At 58.8% G+C, this 16,399-nt stretch overlaps 2 protein-coding genes across 2 annotated transcripts; one reads left to right on the plus strand and one right to left on the minus strand.

The window, feature by feature from the left end:
* Nucleotides 1-3,493: 3,493 nt before the first annotated feature.
* LOC139585185 (uncharacterized) lies at nt 3,494-7,614 on the minus strand. Its single transcript, XM_071417721.1, has 2 exons — nt 6,864-7,614; nt 3,494-4,817 (listed from the first exon to the last, which is right to left on the minus strand). Exons 1-2 carry the CDS (start codon nt 7,612-7,614, stop codon nt 4,654-4,656), a joined length of 915 nt encoding a protein of 304 aa, XP_071273822.1. The 3' UTR covers nt 3,494-4,653.
* Nucleotides 7,615-7,943: 329 nt separating this feature from the next.
* SLC20A1 (solute carrier family 20 member 1) lies at nt 7,944-15,905 on the plus strand. The gene is made up of 10 exons (XM_071417697.1): nt 7,944-8,253; nt 8,341-8,481; nt 8,580-8,665; nt 9,866-9,962; nt 11,518-11,637; nt 13,143-13,391; nt 13,476-14,025; nt 14,271-14,456; nt 14,707-14,791; nt 15,249-15,905. Exons 1-10 carry the CDS (start codon nt 7,944-7,946, stop codon nt 15,402-15,404), a joined length of 1,980 nt encoding a protein of 659 aa, XP_071273798.1. The 3' UTR covers nt 15,405-15,905.
* Nucleotides 15,906-16,399: the final 494 nt, after the last annotated feature.

Genomic DNA, 16,399 nt, shown 5'->3' on the forward strand with positions numbered 1-16,399 from the left:
GCACCGCTGGCACCTCCTGGAGCCTCCCAGCAGCGGCAGCGGACGCCCAGACCCCGCGCCCCGTGTCCCGCTGCCCGTGCCCTCGGTGTCCCCTGTGCCCCCGGTCGCCCCCTCCCCTCGCCATTCCCAGCTCTGCCCGCGGCGGGCGGGGCTGCAGCTCCCGCTCCGCGCCTGCAGGTGGCGCCCGAGCCACGCGGCCGCCGATCGGGGGTCGGGCGCGGCACCGGAAGCGGCCGCGGCACCGGAGCTGCACCGGAAGCGGCACCGGGAGCGGCACCGGAAACGGCGCGGGCCGGGCCCGGCGGGGCGGGGGAGCGGTTCCGGCGGCAGCGGCTGCGTTCGGGCCTGGGGGAGCTCCCGAGCCGTCCCCTCGCTCCAGTCCCGCTCTCTGGCCCGGTGACCCCCGCCACTGTGACCCTCGGCCCGTGGGTTCATCCAGCCGTCCACAAAGGTCCTGGGACACACCGCATCAAAGCTACCGAAACCAAAAACGGTTCCGTCAGCTGCTTCCCTTGATCCGCACTGCGACCATCCAATAATATTTATTATTATAATAAATAATTATTATTTATTATATAAATTTATTTATTTATTTATTTCAATAAAGAGAGAGACGGTGGGCTCCGTGCTGCTGGGAGCCAAGGTCAGCCAGTTTCCTCCCAGTTTCAATCTCGGCCCCCAAGTTCTGTTTCCTTTGCTTTCCTGAGCGTGCTCCTTACTCCCTGAGGGGCCAAGTGAGTGAGCAGCTCCCTGTGCCAGCTGACAGTTGCCACTCCTTTTTGGTGACTGATGTCACCTCGGTGTGTGGGCACCGAGGGTTTGGGATCACTCCCAGGTGTTATCAGCTCCTGACTCCTCCAGGGGAACTCCAGGAAGGGTTTGGGTCCTGCTCAGGGTAGGTGCACACCTGACACTCTCAGGCACTCCCAGGAGCACTGGGACTTGCTCTGCACACAGGTAAAGCCCCAGGTGGCCTCTGCAGAGTTTTCTAGAGCAGCTCCAGAGAAGCCTGTGTGTGCTGGGGCAGGGCTGAGTCTGGTGGCTCTGCCTGAGCTGTCTCCAGCAGCTGGGGAACATTTGGGCCCACCGTGGAGAGGGAGAACAGAAGAGGCTGCCGTGGAGATGGCAGAACGTTGCTGGTGGAACCCCCTGAGGTCACAAAGGGCCCTGTGAGCTGCAAATCCAGGCCCTGCAGGTGTGCAGGGCAGGTGGGTGTCACGTCTGCTGCTGCAGGAGCTGCACCAGGAGCTGCACCAGCAGCAGCAGCACCAGCAGCTGCAGCATGGCATGGGCATGCTGGGCCCTGGCTCTCAGCCTGCTCCTGCTGGCCCTGCCAGCCCGGGCAGCTCCGTGGCAAGCAGAGCCCGTGGGTAGGTGGCAGCCAGGATGCTCTGCAGTGCCTCATGGGCAGCAGGGGCTCGGAATTGCCCTGACTGTCTCTCTGTGTCTCTGCAGTGCAGGAGGAGGAGGAGGAGGAGGCGCCTGGGGAAGGCCTGGCAGGCCCCAGGGAGAGCACCGTGCACACAGCAGGTGTGTGGGGATGGCTGTGCTTTGTGCAGCCCCACTGTGAGACCCCTGAGGCCCCAACACAACCCAGGGGATCCCTCCTCACAACTGGGGGGCCCAAAGGCGTGCACTCTCCTTGGCACAGGAATGGGTTTTGTTCACTCCAAGGGTTGATTGGTCAGGCAGCTCCTGTCCAGCTGTGCTCCCCCTGTCCAGCTGTGCTCCCTGCGCTCCCCCCATCCTCTCTGTCCAGCCCCCTGAGTCCCGACCATGGGGACAGCTGCATCCTTCAGCAAAGATGGGCAAGTGCAAGAAGAAATGTGAAGGATTCCCAGGATCAGGGAGCACAGCCTGGTGTGCTGTGTTGTTCCATGATCCTCTTCCCTGTTCTGCTGTTCCATCAGGACAGATGGTGCTCCAGGCTATGGGGGGAGCTCCTGGGGGAGTCTGGATGCAGCTGTGGGCACTGTCAGGGGGTTCCCAACTTCTCAGCTCGACCCTGCACTGGAGCTGCCCTGGTCACTTGTCAGTGCTGACCGACTGCACAGCCTGAGGGCTGCTCACAGGGTTTGCTGGGGGAAAAATGCAACTTTATTCTCTGCATCAAGGTCCAGAGTATCAAGATGGAAGGGGACAATCTTCCGTGGAGACAACCAAAGTGCTGCATGACATCCTGAGGGAGCTGAAGGCGATAGTAGGAGGTGGGCACAGGTCACTCCTGAGCAGCACAGTCGGCAGCTGAGGTCTTGGGTGCATGGAGGGGCACACCAAAGACCCCCCAGCCACACTCAGACCCTCGCTGAGGGACCCTGTGGGCACTGGCGAGCTGCAAGGGTGGCCCAGAGTCTGTACTGCCAGCTGTGTCTCCAGCTGAGTCCCGGGGACCGTGATTGCCCCAGTCAGATCATCACTGGCCAGAGCACAAGAGAAATTGTGGGAAGAGTCCCCAGGAGCAGGCAGCAAAGGCAGACACTTGGAGAACTGGATTAGGGTTATTAGCAACACTCTGAGGAGAGGGAGGGTGCAGAGAGTGGGGACCTGCAAGGGCTTTGGGAGTTCCCTTGGTTTTACTGAGGCTGAGGAAACATTGCCACCACAGGATATTCCCCTGCTCAGAGCTGTGACCGTGTTCACAGGGGTCTGAGGATGAGGGAAGAGATGAGGATCTGACTCCATGTTTCAGAAGGCTTGATTTATTATTTTATGATATATATTATATTAAAACTATAATAAAGGAATAGAAGAAAGGATTTAATCAGAAGGCTAGCTAAGAATAGAAAAAGAAAGAATGATAACAAAGGCTTGTGACTGACCTGAGAGTTTGAGCCAGCTGACTGTGATTGGCCATTAATTAGAAACAACCACATGAGCCCAATCCCAGATGCACCTGTTGCATTCCACAGCAGCAGATAATCATTGTTTGCATTTTGTTCCTGAGGCCTCTCAGCTTCTCAGGAGGAAAAATCCTAAGGAAAGGATTTTTCATAAAAGATGTCTGTGACACAGAGCTGCTGGCGAGGTGGCAAAGAACATTTGGTGGCAATGCCAGCCCTCTGGTGAGATGGCCAGAGGCATGCAGGACACACTGACGTGCACTCCTCCGGCAGGAGTGAAGAGCCTGGGGCTGAGCGGCGCTGTCAGCAGGAGATCGGCCGGGGGCAGCGGGGCCGAGCCGGGCACCGGGGATGGCGAGGCAGAGCCCGACACCCCCGTGCTGGGCAGGGCAGACACCAACGCCGTGGATGCCAGCTCCTTCCAGACCTACTGCATCGAGGGCATCGTGGCCATCCTCGGCTCCATGCTGCTGGGGATGGTGCTGTGCTGTGTGATCCATGTGTGGAGGAAGAGGAGGAAGTGAGCTGGTGGGGCAGAGGAGAGCTGCTGTGGCAGCACGGGGTGGCACGAGGCGTTTGGAGCTCCAGTGAGTGGAGATTGGTGCTGTGGGCTGGCCCAGAGCCCTCTGTGTGCCCTGTGCAGGGGTGCCCATGGCCCAGGGGTGCCCAGGCTGTTCCACACCCTCACACCCACCCTGTGCCCAGCACGCCTCAGCAGCTTCCTCTGTCCACAGGCGCCTTGCAGCTGCCTGAGCCAGCTCAGAGGGCCCAGGCAGAGGAGCCAGCAGAGTGTTTGGAGAATATTTGTATTTATAAATAAAGAGCAGAAGCACAATCAGTTGTGTTGTACTAGCAGCAAACTCACATGGGTGCCACTGCAGGTCCCCTGGGTACTGAGGGGGTGAGGGGAGCCCCACAATGCCACTGATTCTAATTTATTCCAATTTGATTTTCACTATGTGTATTATCCACGCTGTAAGCAATACAGTGACCCTGGACATGACCCTTCGTTGCGTTTTTTGCAAATTCATATTAATTCCACCTGAATGTGAGGAAGAACTCTGTGCAGGTGGCCATGCACTGGGACAGATTGCCCAGGTTGTGGAGTCTCACCCACTTGTGATATTCCAGGACTGTCTGACCACAATTCTGTGCAATGTACTCTGGATGACCTCGCTTGAGGAGGGAGGTGGGACCAGATGATCCCACTGTTGTCTCTTTCAGCCTTACCCACAATGTGATTTGTGTTCACCAATGCCTTTGCCAGTGATCCACCAGCACGCAGTGAATGGAAGGGGTCTGCCATGCAGGTGAGATTGTTTCATATGCTTGGGCACCATCCCCTGGAGAAATGCATGGCAAGGAAAGGAGCTGGGGCTAACCTTGGCAGGGCTTTTTCCATCCCGGCTTACTGGAACACCAGGAAAAGGTGAGGTGCCTGTGCGGGTGTTTCCTGTGGAGCTCTGCTGTGTCTGGCTGCTGTCCAGAACAAGCACTGAGTGTCTCCCAGCCTCCAGCAACTCACAGACCCAGGAATATTTTATATCTATTCTGTTCTATACCTTTTGCCATGACATATTAACACTCTGTGGTTCATGCATTTATTCTGAACCTGCTTTCCTGTTGCTCCGACAAACCAAACTATTCATGGATCATGTATATGGATCATGTAAGTTCTCACAGAACATGACTGCACTTTCAGTGCCCAGCTGGTGACACAGGGAGGGGCCATGGAGGCACATGTGGCAGGGGCGAGAGCCATGGAACAACTTTTGGGGTGAGGTAAGGAGACAGAGATCATTCAACAGTTAAGTCATGGGCAAAACGCTTGACTCAGGAAAATTAATTTTAATTTATTACCAATTAACAACCGAGTAGGACAACGTGAAGTAAGAGGATCAGTCAGGAGTGGAGCCCAGGTAGGCAAGGACGCCAGCAGCTGCAGTGCTGGGGGTTTCTGGAGACTGCTGGTGACACCTAAGAGGTCCAGAGTGTGCCAATGAGTGCTGGGATGCCCAGTCACGCTGTTGAGCACCCGGGCACATCCAGGGACCTGCAGGTCTAAGCCAGCACCAGGACTGGGAGTAGTGATGCCAAGCAGGTGGATTTCAGGGCACGCTCAGCATCCATCAAAGGCTCCCAGTGCAGGAGTTACAGACTTACTGGTGTTACTGGGGCGGGGGATGCAGCCCCTGGCTCTGTAGGTGAGACGGCCACAGGCTGGAGTGTTTCCCAGGGCGGTTCCCAGCAGTTCCCAGAGTCCTGCCTTAATTGCCTCCAGTGTCACAGTGCCACCGCTCAGGGTGGGGCTCACTGCAGGGGTGAAGCTGACAAAGGTCTGAGGATCCCCTCCCAGTGCTGGGAACCTGCAGTGCACTGTTCTGGGGCTGCCCAGCCTGCTCCTCTCCAGCACATCCTTGGCCCTGAGTCCATCTCTTCAGTTCTGTGATCTGTGCAAGGTTTGTACCCCGCTGTGCCCCTGCAAGGCGCTTCCACGCCTGGCCCCACACCTGTACACTTTGTGCTGTGCCCCATTGTCACTTGATTTTTTAAGATTTTCTAAGCCTTCTGATGTTGACATTCTTGTAGTGAACTTTCTCTCACACTTTCTGTAAATAACTAATCGTTTTGCATTCCTTTATGGAAGAAGTTGATAGACTGTTGGTTTGTCCAGTGTCATTGGAGAGGTGGCACTGTTACCCTCCAATCCACTGTCACTCTTAGAAAACTGTAAATGTTAGAGTCAGAAAATAAACTTCCCTTTTTTCTTCACCTTGAGAACAGTGGTGTGCACTTGTGTTCTTTTGTGTCCTATAGCGACATCCCATGTTTGGTGCACCCCACACACCCAGTGCTGCGCCCCACGTACCTGTGGCTGCACCTACATGCCCAGTGCTGCTCCCCAGACCTGCCCCTACCCCTGCAGGGGTGCAGACACACCTGGATCCCTTCCCAGCTTTGGGGGTACAGGGTTATGGGATCTGCGGGCCCACAACATGGATCCTACCAGCTTCATCCAGGGACTCCTGCCAGTTTCCTCCCCAGTTCATGCACCTAGGGCAGGAATGTGGAGTGGGGACAGGGGAAAGGTGTGGGCTCACCCCTGCTAAAGCTTTGGGGAGCTGAGAGTGCAGGGGTTCCCCAGGCCGAGGTACACATCCCTCCTTCCCCGAGCCCCAACTGTGGCTCTGTGCAGGCAGTGCTGCACGTGGCCCTGGGGACACAGGGCCTGTGGGGACACGGGCTGGACTCTGCCCGGGTGACGCAGGGGCAGTCATGCAGCAGGGCTGGGGCAGCCTGGCCACTTCCCCAGGCACCAGGGGCCACCTGCAGCCCCTGTCACTGCGTCCCCATGACGTGGTGGTGTGCAGTGGCCCGGCCGTGCCAGCCCCAGCTGCTGACCCGTGTGGTGGCACAGCCCCTGGCCACACACCCCAGCTTCCTGTGCTGGCTGACCCCTGCCCCGGGGCTGCGTCTGGGCACTGAGCCGTGGTTCCTGCTGGACAATGATCACCCCAGATGGGAATGGGAGAGGGGCTCCCCCAGCTTGGGGCACACGTGTGCCCCCAGCGTGGGCCAGGGCACGTGGGGCTGGCTGTGCGCACACATCCACAGCTGCTGCACGCCGAGGGGCTCACCCCTCCCCTGCCACCCTGCAGGACCTCCTGGAAACCTCCTGGGAACCTCCTGGGACCTTGCAGGATCCCCTGAGCTGCCACACTCAGCTGTGGATCTGGTGCCGTAGTTAATCCTGGTGGGAACTGGTTTCAGTCCCCACCTATGGTCCTTGCCAGTCTAGTGGGGGACCCCTGGGCTGGTGCTGGTCTCAACCAGTGCAGGCACAAAGCCTGTGTGTGATGCCAGTTCAGAGCTGGAGTAGCACTGAGCACACTGGAGAGGTACTGAGGCACACTGGAGAGGGACTGAGCCACACTGGAGTGCCAGCCCCGTGGCCAGTAGCTCCTTGCCCACCTGGGCTGGCACAGGCTGGTCATGCTGGAGCTGAGCAGAGCAGTTCCATACCTGGGCCAGCCCCACATCCGTGCCAAAGCGAGTCGAGCTGTGCTGCATCCCAGCCTGGGCCCTCACACCTGCTGGGCTGTGCCTGTGCCACACTGGAGCAGAGTCCACATCGGTGGAAAGCCGTGCCAGATGTGCCCGGCCAGGCCATGCTGTGCCGGTGCCGGGCCATGCCGTGCCGGTCCTGGTGCCATGCCGGGCCGTGCCGGTGCCAGTTCCGGTGCCAGTGCTGGGCCATGCTATGCCATGCCATGCCGGTACCGGGCCATGCCGTGCCAGTGCCGGTACCGGTGCCAGTGCCGGTGCCGGGCCATGCTATGCCATGCCACGCCGGTTCCGGTGCCATGCCGTGCCGGTTCCGGTGCCAGTTCCGGTGCCGGGCCATGCTATGCCATGCTATGCCATGCAGTGCCGGTTCCGGTGCCGTCCCTCCCGGGGCACACCGGGCGCGCACGTGGTTCGCCGGCGCGCTGCCCGCACGGGGGGGCGGGGCCGGCCTCGGTCTCCGTGCTCGGCGCTGCCCAATGGCGATGCGGCCCCGCCCCTTTCCCTCGGAGTGCGGACCAATGGGCAGCGAGGGCGGGCCCGGGCCGGGCGGGGGCGGGGCCGCGGTCACGCGGGGGCGGGGGGCGGTGTTAAAGGCGCCGCGCGCTGTGGCCGCCTTAGACCGGGTGGCGACACCGACCGGGACCGAGGGAGGGCAGCGGGGTCCGGGCGGTAGCGCATCCGAGCGGCACCGCACGCGGCTGGGCATTCCCGGTTAACGCGGCCCGGCCCGGCCCGGCCCGGCGCGGCGCAGCGGTGAGCGGCGGTGACGGGCAGGGGCGGGCGCACGCACGCATGGCGGCGGGAGGGGGCGGTGGCGCGCGCGGGAGCGGCCGTTACCGGCGGCGGGAAGGGCCGGTTCCGGTGCTCGCCCCGCTCAGCTCTGTCCTTCCCGCAGGATGAGGAGCGGCGCGGACCATGGCGCAGCAGCCGGCCCCCAGACCCTGCGACCCACGGGCCCCTAGGACGTCGCGGTGTCCCCGAGCCCTATAGCGATCCCTCTATTTAATTTTGTACCTAATTTATTAACCTATCGCCATGGACCCCACGGTGCCCGCCGCCCCCATGGCCAACGTCCTCTGGATGCTGGTCCTGGGCTTCATCATCGCCTTCGTCCTGGCCTTCTCTGTCGGTGCGAACGACGTGGCCAACTCGTTCGGCACGGCCGTGGGCTCGGGGGTGGTGACCCTGCGGCAGGCCTGCATCCTGGCCAGCATCTTCGAGACGGTGGGCTCCGTGCTGCTGGGGGCCAAGGTCAGCGAGACCATCCGCAAGGGTCTGATCGATGTCAAGATGTACAACTCCTCACGGGAGCTGCTGATGGCAGGCTCGATCAGCGCCATGTCCGGTAAGGAGCGGGGAGGTCACGGTGGAGGGGCACTGTGACCCGGGATGCCCTGGTGATGGCTCTCTTAGCCGGCTGCTTCTTCTCCAGGATCTGCTGTGTGGCAGCTGATGGCTTCATTCTTGAAGCTCCCCATTTCTGGCACCCACTGCATCGTTGGGGCCACCATTGGCTTCTCACTGGTGGCCAAAGGGCAGGAAGGTGTCAAGTGGTCTGAGTTGCTGAAGATTGGTAAGTGCAGCAGCAGGACCACCCCAGACATGGACCCCATGTGTCCCTGGGCTTCCTTTTCCAGCAGCAGGATGCTGATTGTGCCTCTCACTTTCTAGTGTTGTCCTGGTTCATCTCACCCCTTCTTTCGGGCATCATGTCTGCTATCCTGTTCTTCCTCGTCCAGAGGTTCATCCTCTGTAAGGTAAGGGCTGTCTGCCCTGTTTTCTGATGCTTTGGGGCTCTGGGCTGCTCTCAATGGACTTGTTGGTTGGCTTATGGCCACCAGGACTCCGCACATCCTGGAGTGTCTGTGTTGGCATCAGGGGAGCCCTTTGGAAGCTGAAGATGTGAGAAAATGGGGCCTGTGGCCACTCCACAGAGTGGACTTGGAGGGTTTGGGGCATCACCTCCCCTCTGAAACATGGGAGTTGTTTTGCCTGGCTTCAGCAGGAACAGCCCTGTTTCCCAGTAATGAAGTAGCTCAGAATTGATAAGACCAGTGCTGTCATCTGGGCTTTTCCAAAATCCTGGTGTAAGGGGCTTTTTTTCCATGGGGTAGGCTGCAGGTAAAGGTATTTATCCACAGCCATGGCATTCCTCAGCTAGGAGGGACAGAATTGTTCCCGAGTCTGGGGAAGCCACATTCCTGAGACCCAAACTATGCAGAGAAACTTCAGTATTCTTTTCTGCATATCTGAGGTTAAATTCCTTTAAGTTTTACCTCTAACAATTGAAGAGATGTTAAGATTTTATCAGTGGCAGTCCTTTAGAACAGCTCAGCGTCACCACTGTCACAGTAACCTTGTGTAACCAGCCTCCCAAAGCGTGGCTGGCCCTGTCATGCTCCATCCCGGTGCTTGTGCTGCTTGGCATTCAGGGAGGCTTGGTGTGCTTGTCCTGATGCCAAATCCCAATTGCTGGGCAGCAGTGGGGATTAAACACTCCTTCTGCTGGGGTGAGGGCCTTGCTGCCAGGTTATGTGGTCAAATAAGCTCCTTTGTGACTAATGGACTTTTTATTTTGTTCAAGTCAGCTGAAAAGGGGCAAAAGCTTTGAAAGTTATTGGGGAGTTGAAAGAAAAATGTAAGTGGAGGTGGCACTTTGGGGAGCCAGGGAAAGGGTTCAGAAGCCAGATAGAGATGAGTTGTTCCAGGCCTGGGAGTGCTGGAAGCCTTGGCTGGGTCTGCCCTAGCTCTGTGGGGAGGCTTGTGGGATCCAGGTGTTGTGCTACCTCCTGCCCTCCATCTGACTGGGGGCTGTTCCCTAAAGGCTGTTGGGAGCTGTCGTCTGTAGGTGACTGAGGGCACAAACCCCTTCTGGAGAGGATCTGTTGCTGAGCTGCTCCTGGGCTGCTGCACAGCCCCCACTGTGCCTCTCTGCAGCACTGCTCTGTGTTTTCCAGGCAGATCCTGTTCCCAACGGCCTGCGAGCTTTGCCCGTCTTCTACGCTTGCACTGTGGGAATCAACCTCTTCTCCATCATGTACACTGGGGCGCCCTGTAAGTGCACAGCAAATGCTTCAACCTGAATTTTGAAATTCTTTCCAAAGCCTCCATTAAATGCACGATTTACCCCTTTTTTGCTTTACAGGGCTGAGATCTCCTAGAAGGCGGCTGGCCTGTGCCGGTTACGGAAGGCGGCAGGCTAGCCTGCACTGTCTGGGCTAGGTAGTTGCCCAGCCAAAGAGACCTGCTCAAACTAAACTCCTCCAGACCTTTCTCCTTAGACTTGCCAGGACTGGCCAATAGCATGGCTTCCCCTTCCCTTCTCTTACCTGTGCTAAAACTCAGGTATCTGCTGGCTGCCAGCAGTGGGGCTCGGAGCAGGGATGGGGCTGCGCCTCCTGCTTCATCCTGTCCCTAAAAACAAGCTAATTACTCTTGTCCAGAAGAGCTGGCCTGTGTGCTGCAGAGTCTGAGTTTCAGGTTGAAAAGCCAAGCTAGGATGCTGTGTGGCAAGGGACAAGTCAGGAGCATGAGTAAGGGAGGGCTCAGCAGGGATAGGTGGATTTGCCCGTGGAGCCAGAGGCTCCGTCACCTCCGTTGTTTGCTGGGATGACTCGGCCTGAGCTGTTTTCTGGTGTCAGCGTGGGTTTCCTGTTGTGGAGGAGCCTCTGGAGGTGGGATGCGGGCAGGCAGTGCTGGCTCTGGCAGGGTTTGCTCTGTAAACAGTGGCTGGAAAATTTTTTGGAGGGATGTCAGCTTCCCCTTCCCTGGGCTCTGCAACATGGGGGAGAGGTGGGCAGGCCTGCTGTGGTGCTGCTGGGGGCACTGGGGCTGCTCCCAAATTACTTGATCACTTGGCATGTCCAAAGTGGATCTGTGTTCATCCTGAGCCCTGAACTGCTGAGTGAACTCTAGGTTGCTTGAGCACAGGGTTTGCAGGCAGACCTGTGCCTGCTGGAGGTGTCTGGTCTGCTTCAGGAGCAATAAGGCACTGCCTGCAGCAGCAAATGCAGGGTTTGGATAGTCACAAGCACCTGATGCCCTGCCTGGGCTTGTGTGATGCCAGTCCTCTGCTCAAAGTCAGGCTGCCTGTGAGAATGCTCCTAAGTGGGTCATGTATCACCTCAGATGCTATGAAGCCTAAATTGCCATTGACTCCTGGAGCAGAAGAGCTGCCCTCCCCAGCAGCTGCAGGGGCTGGAGAGCTCCAGGGTGGGAGCAGCCCAGTGTCCGTGTCCTCTCCAGAGCAGGGAAGCAGCACTGGCGCTGCAGCAGCCACACTGGGAAGTGTTTTTCCCTTTGACATTGCAGCAAATGAGGAGACAAGAGCTGTGTGGAGCCTGGGGCATGCACCACTCTGTACAGGGCTTGGCTGGGGGAAAGGCTGTGAAGGGTCAGCTACTGATGGGAATGTGACTTGTGGGGCTCAGAGCATAGCTAGGGTCTCAGCAAGGTCAGTGATGCCTTCCCAGCAGTGCTTCTCCCTGGCAGGTGGATTAGCTCAGGGCTGTTGCAGGTGATGGAGTCCCTGTGCCTGGGAAAACCAAAGTCATATATTGAGGAAGGTTTTGCCCAGAGGTTTTCAAAGATCCGTTGTTTTATTTCCTAGTGCTGGGCTTTGACAAAGTTCCTCTGTGGGGTATCCTCCTAATTTCGGCGGGGAGTGCTGTTGTCTGTGCTCTCGTCGTCTGGTTCTTTGTATGTCCGAGAATGAAGAAGAAAATCGACCGTAAGTACCACGTCCCTCTGCAATCCTCGGGGAAGGGCACGCTCTGGCTAACCCACTTCTCTTCCCAGTGGGAGATCCCATTAGCTGTGGGGCTGTTATTAACAGAATCCTCCTCTTCACTCGGGGATTAACCTGCTCTGAGTCACTGGGGCACTCAGCGTGCTGGGCTCTGCCTGCTCCTAACCCAGGCACCCAGACCCCCCCCCAGGAGCAGCTGTTGTGCTGCTGAGCAGTGTCTGGGGCTGATTGATCTGCAGGGTGGTCTCTCCTGGAGCTGTGGGCAGTGTCAGACAGCTTGTCCCTCTCTATCAGAGGAGAGAGAAGGCAAGAGACAACGTGCCTGTTGTAATCTTTAATCTTCTCATACCTGCTGAGCAATCCTTGGCCTGGCTGATGCAGATCACAAGTTTAAAGCTGATGAAATCCTTCCCCTGTAGCAAAAAAACCCAAAACACTCTATTGAAAGGCATCCAAAGGATCAGCCTGGAGCTCTGCCTCCGGAGCAGTGCTTGGAACTGCATGTGGTCCTGAATATCAATGATGTGTGCAGGCTGGGGCCTTGGGAGTTGGTGATGAGGGGATGTCCTTGTTGTGCTGGTGTAATTGGGGTGTGACTAACAGCTTTATGGCTGCTCTTGACAATCCTCCAGCTGTTTAACTTAACTCCTGCCCATGAGGTGAGGTGGGCTCTTCTGCCTGTCAGGCATACTATGCTCCCTGCCTGCCCACAGCATCCCTGGGAGGAGGTGGGCACGCAGGGGGAGACAGCTCTGCTGGGACTGGATGCCAGGATGGAGGGTTGATGCCACAACCCAGCCCTTGAGGCAAACAAAGTGACAGGGAAATGGTCATGTTTATGACAAGAAGGTGGTTTTGGTTGTTGTCCGAAGGAGCTGACCTCATGTTTTCACCTGGAGAAAACATGCTTTTACTGTTAGAGGCGGAGGAACAGCCTCAGGTTCCACAGCTTGGTGCTGCTGGTTTGGCTGCCTAGGGTGGACAGGAAACCAGGCTGCCTTTGGGGGGTGGAGACCAGCTCCTGTTTGGGTTTGTCGTCCAGCAGTGGAAGCTGGAGAGGAGCCCAGGCTGGAGCTGCTGGGCTGGTAGAGGAGCTGGGCTCTTCTGGGCGCCTCTGTCAGCTTCAGGGGTCATAGCCGCTCCAGAAGTGGGTCCAGAGCATCCCACTGCCCACGGGGATGGGACAAACATGGCCCAAAGAGGAACCTCTGCACTAGACATTACCAACATAAAAGCCCCATAATGGTGTTCACCACACCCCGTGTGGGTGGGGGTGTCTAAAAATAGGGGATGAGCTGGCATAGATGGTTTGGCTGTTGTGCCCGGGACAAGGTGTGACTGTCCAGCAGTTTCCAAAGTTCAGGATGTGGAGGAGCTGTAAATTTTATTTGGCTGCCATAAATCTGAGTGGCAAGGGGTGTGGGCTTGCTGCTGGCATTGGGCGCAAGGGTGGAAAGGGGTTTGATGGTGGCTGCCCTTCTTTGCAGGAGAGATAAAATCAAGTCCTTCTGAAAGCCCCTTGATGGAGAAGAATGCTTGCCCAAAGGAGGAGCAAGAGGAGGCCAAAATGCCCTTGGAAGATGCCAAGGGCCCCGCTGCTGATGCAGGGTCAACCGCGCCCCCTCGGGCAGCGGGGGAGGAGAGGATGGTCTCCTTCAACCTGGGGGAGCTGGAGGAGGCCCCAGAGCAGGAGAGGCTTCCCAGCCTTGACCTGAAGGAAACAAGCATTGACAGTGGTGAGTAGCAGGGGGTGATTGGGGTGCTGAGACTCCCCCAGCCCAGGCACCCCTTGGTGCTAACCCCGCTGTCCCCCCTGGCAGGAGCTGTGCGGCTGCCCAACGGCAACCTGGTCCACCTGAGCCAGGCAGTGGGCCACCAGCTGGGCTCAGGGGGGCAGTACCAGTACCACACTGTGCACAAGGACTCCGGCCTCTACAAGGAGCTGCTGCACAAGCTGCACCTGGCCAAGATGGGGGACTGCATGGGGGACTCGGGGGACAAGCCCCTGCGGCGCAATAACAGCTATACCTCCTACACCATGGCCATCTGTGGCATGCCCCTGGACTCTCTGCGGGCCAGGGACGTCGAGGAGGGGGAGAAGCTCAGCTGGTCTGTGGTGGACACGAAGAAGAGGGTCCGCATGGACAGCTACACCAGCTACTGCAACGCAGTGGCGGATGCACACCCGGCTGCTGACGTGGACCTGAACACAGCCCAGGCAGAGCTGGGGGCCGCTGACCGCAAGGGTAGCACCGGCTCCCTGGAAGAGTGGCACGAGCAGGACAAGCCTGAGGTGTCTCTGCTCTTCCAGTTCTTGCAGATCCTCACAGCCTGTTTTGGCTCCTTCGCTCATGGTGGCAATGATGTCAGGTCAGTGGCGTTGTGGGAGCCAGGGAGGCTGCTAGCTGGGGCTAGTGCTCACAGAATCATGGAACTACAAAATAGTTTGGGGTGGAAGCGACCTTAAATACCTTGTTCCAACCCCCTGCCATGGACATGTTCCTCTTGACCCGGTTGTTCCATGTGCCATCCAACCTGGCCTTGAACACTTCCAGGGATATTCTATCTTGCCAAGAGCCTCTGGCCCTCTAGACCAGTTCCTCTTTCTCTTCCAGCAATGCCATTGGGCCCCTGGTTGCACTCTTCCTGGTCTATCAGACGGGCGATGTGGCTACTAAGGTGGCAACTCCCATCTGGCTGCTTCTCTATGGGGGTGCAGGGATTTGCATTGGCTTGTGGGTCTGGGGAAGGAGAGTCATCCAGACGATGGGGAAGGACCTGACTCCCATCACACCATCCAGGTAAGGGCTACCATGGAGCAGAGGGGAGGCTCCGTGAGGCCTGAGAGCTGCGTTCTGCTCCAGGAGCCCCTCTCCATTCTCTCCTGGGGGTTTCAGTGGTGGAGCTGGGGTGTGTGTGGCTCCAGCACCTTGCTGCATCCTGGGGGGTTCATCCGGGGGCTGCAGAGCCAAGCTGTGCTGCCTTGAGCTGAGCCCACGGTGTTTTGGGGTACCCCGTGCCCCTATTCTGATCTGCTCTCTGTCCCTGCAGCGGCTTCAGCATCGAGCTGGCCTCAGCGCTGACGGTGGTCATTGCCTCCAACGTTGGCCTCCCAATCAGCACAACCCACTGCAAGGTAGGAGGGCTACCAGGGGCACGGCTTTGGCTCTGTGTGAGCGCAGAGTTCCCAGCTCTTGGTGCTCACAGGGCTGAGCTGTGTGGGAGGCCCCACTCTGGGCCACTGGCCACTGTCAGCTCCCAGCTCCGCTGCTTGCATCTCAATGTGGGGTGGCAGCAGCTGCCCAGCCTCGGGGTGGGCCCCTGGGGCACTTGGGAGGTGATGGCAGAACAAAACCCCTTTCATGATCCCCTAAGCTCTGCCAAGAGGCCATGGGAACCTGAGTGCTGCGGGATCCTGGTCCTGTCACCCCTCTGGGCTGGCAGCTCCTTGCCCTGCACTCCCTGCCTGCGCTCTGTGTGGTGCCCATAGGCCGGGGCAGGACCCAGGGCTCTGCCTGAGAGGTGGAGGAGTGCGTGTTTGAGGGGTGCAGAGGGCTGCTCTGGTGCTGAACGTGCCCCGGCTCCTCGTGCAGGTGGGCTCAGTTGTCTCAGTGGGCTGGCTGCGCTCCAGGAAGGCGGTGGACTGGCGCCTCTTCCGAAACATCTTCATGGCCTGGTTCGTCACCGTCCCCATCTCCGGCCTCATCAGCGCTGCCATCATGGCTGTCTTCAAGTTTGCTGTCCTGTGAGGGCACCAGGGTCCCACTGCTCCTGCTTCCCACTGCTGTCCTCCCTCGAGGAGCCACCGAGGCTGCCTGCTGTGGGGTGGCAGCTGCGCCCATCTGCGCATAGTGCTGTCACTGAAGTACTGAAGTATCTTTTTTTTTTTTTAATATAACTGTCTTGGCGCTAACATTGTGGGGGTGCACTGCCAGGGCTGTATGTGCCCCCAGGTGACCCCCCTGATCTGCTGTAGCTGTAGATAAGCAGTTACTGGGGGCCACTTTCTCACTTCTGCCGATCCCCTGGCAGTGATTTTTGGGGGAAGGACAGAGGTTGGTCCTTGCCTGCCCTGGAACAAAGGGCCGGGGAGTCGTGGGGTGCCCCTCTCGCAGGCTGTGCAGTGTTCAGCTTTGCCTCCATTGCGTAGTGCTGTGGACACCATCCTGCTCGGGGGCCCTGGGGGCTGCCCTCTGGCCCCCTGTCACTGCTGCTACCTCGGACTTAATAAAGATTTCCTTCGTATGCCAGTGCTGCCTGTGGTTCTGGGGATTTTGGACACGGCAGGGGCCCCAACTGATGCCCCACAGCCCTCGCTGCCTTGGCCCTGAGCCCCAGGAGGGAGCTGGGGACAGAGATAAGCGCCCCACGTGCCGCCTGTATCACGGGAGGGGCTGTAAACAGCCCTGCGCTGGGGTTATCGGGGCCCTGCACCTGGGGGCGGCTCCAGCCCGCTGTGGGGAGATGTGTGGCTCTGTGTCCGGCCTTATCCGTGCCTCACAGCCCTGGCTCAGCAGCTGCTCCGCGGCCCCTCCATGTGCCGTGGGCTGCTCCCTCATGCCTGGGTCAAGGCCGGGCCGGGCCCCGCGTCAGCGGCCCCGGGGTGTCGCAAGAGACCCGGCGGGGGCAGCCGGGAGAGGGGCCGGGGGCTTGGGCACACGAAGGGTTCGGGAGGCTCTGAGTGGGGCCGTGAGGGAGCCCCGGGCGGGGACAGCACACGAAGGGTTCGGGAGATGCCGTGTGG

The sequence above is a fragment of the Agelaius tricolor genome, unplaced genomic scaffold (genome assembly GCF_023055355.1).
Source record: "Agelaius tricolor isolate 1412-34295 unplaced genomic scaffold, bAgeTri1.0.p SCAF_70, whole genome shotgun sequence".
NCBI classification, from domain to species: domain Eukaryota; kingdom Metazoa; phylum Chordata; class Aves; order Passeriformes; family Icteridae; genus Agelaius; species Agelaius tricolor.

Bases quoted from the DNA above. Each gene is read 5' to 3' on its own strand.
- LOC139585185 (XM_071417721.1), bottom strand. From the start codon at position 7,614: ATGCCCAGCCGCGTGCGGTGCCGCTCGGATGCGCTACCGCCCGGACCC. The intron at 4,818-6,863 runs GTATGGAACTGC...TGGACCTCTTAG, and splicing joins CGGATGTGGGGCTGGCCCAG to GTGTCACCAGCAGTCTCCAG.
- SLC20A1 (XM_071417697.1), top strand. From the start codon at position 7,944: ATGGACCCCACGGTGCCCGCCGCCCCCATGGCCAACGTCCTCTGGATG. The intron at 14,457-14,706 runs GTAAGGGCTACC...CTGTCCCTGCAG, and splicing joins ACTCCCATCACACCATCCAG to CGGCTTCAGCATCGAGCTGG. The intron at 14,792-15,248 runs GTAGGAGGGCTA...CTCCTCGTGCAG, and splicing joins TCAGCACAACCCACTGCAAG to GTGGGCTCAGTTGTCTCAGT.